This window comes from Anastrepha obliqua, chromosome 2, assembly GCF_027943255.1.
Source record: "Anastrepha obliqua isolate idAnaObli1 chromosome 2, idAnaObli1_1.0, whole genome shotgun sequence".
NCBI classification, from domain to species: Eukaryota; Metazoa; Arthropoda; class Insecta; order Diptera; family Tephritidae; genus Anastrepha; species Anastrepha obliqua.
In genome coordinates this window covers 69744461-69747797 of record NC_072893.1, presented here as the reverse complement: position 1 = coordinate 69747797, position 3337 = coordinate 69744461, and the positions used below count along the sequence as shown (strand labels likewise).

Sequence of the window (3337 nt, the reverse complement as noted above, 5' to 3'; positions counted from 1 at the left end):
GCGGAACTGAACTGTCAAATTGACAGTGTGAGTTACAATGTGTCAATATTTCTTTCTGATTTGGATGCCATAAGGAAAAAACGTAAGTGCAACATGTAAAAATTGTTTGTGAATTTTTTTGGAGTGGATTTTGGAACAGACGATTGTTTATTCATATGCGTTGATTTGAAATTTAAAAACAATCTTCTTTTTTCCTGATTTTCAATTTATATTTTATATTTACTCAAAAACAAATAGAAAAACAAAAAATATTGTTTATGCCAAAGCGCTTGAATAAAGAATAAAGAAATAAATAATATGAAAACCATATATTTTCTGTTCTAAACCATATCTATTCTATTTTAGCGTGCCCAGCGAAGAGGGCCGGGTTTGCTAGTGTTCAATAATATTCAAATCTGGGCTTTGCGGTGGTGTATTTAATTGCCTTGGAGCATGGTAAAGCAGCCAATCATTCACAATGTGTGCGGTGCGCTTTGGATCGGTATCCTGTTGAAAGACCCAACCTGAACCAAGCTCCAAATCATCCACCGAAGATTTCAGATTGACTTCCAATAGTGATTTGTATTTATAACCTTCAATATTACCTTCAATAAATACTAATATTCCAACTCCAGATGCAGCAACAGCTCCCCAAACCATTACATTGCCACCACCATGCTTCACTGTCGATACCAAATTCTTCGGACTCAGTGCAGTATTTTTTTCCTCCACACTTTTGCTCTTTCATCGCTACCGAATATATTAAACTTCGACTCATCTGTAAGCAAAACTTTTTGAAAAAAATCCTTCCATTTTTCCCTGTATGCTTTGGCGAACTCCAGGCGAAGTTTACGGTTTTATTCAGAAATAAGAGACTTTTTTCGTGGTGTTCTACTATGAAATCCGTTCTTGTTCAGAGCTCTTTGAATTGTTCTTGGATGAACACATTTGTTGGATGAGCTTGCTACATCCTGGGCCAATTTCGGAGCAGAAACTTGTGGATTTTTGTCCATTTCTTTTGGAATCAAGCTGACGTCTCTGCGAGATAGTTTGCTCGGGCGGCCACTGCGCGGCTTATTTTCGGTGGAACCACTATCTTTAAAGTTTTTTACAATGGTCTGGACTGTTGCACGACTTAAGTTTAAGATTTTTGAAATTTCGCCATATGATTTTTTTCTTTCCTGTGCTGAATAACTAAATTTCTAACGTCAACTGAAATAGACAAACGGTATTTTACCGTTATCCCAACATAGGATATCAGAGTACAAGCTAGGAAACCGGTACTGTATGTACACTTTTGTCAACGTTATTTTTGCATTTTTTTAGCATAACTGTGTTGTTTTATGTTAAAGAATGGATTTGTTTTAATTAAGTCGATTAGAAAAAGATTTCAAATGAAATTGCATAAGCACATTTTTAAGCAAAGTGTTTGTACTTTGAAAATAACGCAAATTCTTCTATTGACTGATAACAAGTGGCTCGCAATGGCAATTTGGCCTAGCAGAATGCCTGTAGACACGCAGAATCAAATCACAGAAAAAATACATATTCGCTATGAAAAGGTTCGATCAAACACCTGAAAACGTTAACATTACTCCTTAATAAAAGTTAGTTAGAATTGGAGAGTTCTGTGTTGGATGAAGTCGGTTAAGTGCTTCAAAATAAAAGTAAAAAAAAGAGAAGGCAAAAAAAGGTGCTAATTGGTGGCTACAACGATTCCGCTCTGTTTAACAAATCGTCAAGTGGAACCGACATGTGAGCACTCATTGCTTTACCCAGGAATTGAAAATTAGTCAGAAAACTGATTGCAAAATTTTTGCCAGAAAGATAATTTAATTTTTGAAGTGAAAAAACATTGAAAACTTTTTAACTCTCCTAATATTTTTGATTTAAGCGATTTGAATAGAATAATTTAAATCATGGATTTATAAACAAACAAACAAAAATTCACAGTTAATCTTTCCAATATTAGTTGCATGAAAATCTATGAGATATTATAAATAAATCCTTTTCAAAACAATGAATAGGTATTTATTCAAATTGTATGTATTTGCCTTATAAAACTCAAAGCACCAAGAAAAAAAAAATAACAAAAAAAAAGCAAAAAACCAAAACAAACAAACTCCGATCAGATTCTTAAGAAACCAAAGAACTTCATGAATGAATAATCCACATTTTTCTATGAATGAATGGTCCATATTTTTTTCAATGAATGAATGATCTACATATTTATCGAATCTATCGATAGCTATGCAAATATTTAAAATACTGAAAGTCAATGAATATATTTGACCTACTAACGAAACTAGGTGAACGACAATAGAAGAAAACACAACAACTAAACAAACAATAACCACAAATTTGTGAGTCAGTATTTTTACAACGGTGAATGTAAGTATGTGTGCTATTATTACACCTTTTGACAATTTGAAGAATGAAAAGGAAATATTTACAAATTACAAAGAGCGCAAATGAAATCAAAAGATTATCACACAAGTGTGTTAAGTAAACAAAGGCAAGTAAAGAAGGTAAATACATACGTATGTATTACATACATATATATGTATGTAGATATATAACAAAGTATATGGGAGTATAGGGTAGTAGGGTTTTCTATTACGAACTATTTATATAGAGATCACAACAAAGAATTTATTTTCTACTAAACTGACTTAAAGTACGTTCACATATGCAGGGATTAGTAATAAATCCACAAAAATTAATCTACCCATTCACATATGATTGAGATTAGCTGCAAAATTGACAATTAGATGTCAAGACTGTTTTTAAATTTTGTCTAACTTTCCTTCAGAACACAAATCCTTCAGAACACAAATTAGAGTTTAAACAAGTATTTTATTCATGACATTTTTGATTACACAAATATTCTTACAAATCTTAACACCGTGCATATATAGACATTATAACCCGCTTAAGGGAATACATTGGACCACGGAAAGTATCCCAAAAAATGCCCTCCTTGAACTTATCTGTATCGCCTTGCAAATAGTTGCCAAAAATATTAGTATCCATGCAATTTTTAAACTCTCACTGCAGCTGACTTTCATGGTACTTGAACGAATCGCCAGCTGTGCCCTCGTAAGCTCCCTATATGCCTAATTTATACGCGGTATTTTCACCAAGGACGTTGAAATCGCTGTACTGTGTATAGTTTTCTACACCGTTGAAATCCTCCAAATCAATGCATAGCTCAAAGTAGTCATTAACAGTGAGTTCATGCAAATGTTGCAGGCTCAAGAAGAATTCGCTCGTTTGACTAATACTACCGAAACCCGTCTTGTATGAGTCCCAGGTGCGATTGTGAAAGGCAACGGAGCCATCCAACCGCTGCATGATG

General features: G+C 33.7%; 1 protein-coding gene across 1 annotated transcript; it reads right to left on the bottom strand.

Moving 5' to 3' along the window:
• Positions 1-3048: 3048 nt before the first annotated feature.
• LOC129236781 (ficolin-3-like) lies at positions 3049-3337 on the bottom strand. The gene has a single exon (XM_054870997.1). It carries the CDS (start codon positions 3331-3333, stop codon positions 3088-3090), a length of 246 nt encoding a protein of 81 aa, XP_054726972.1. The 5' UTR covers positions 3334-3337; the 3' UTR covers positions 3049-3087.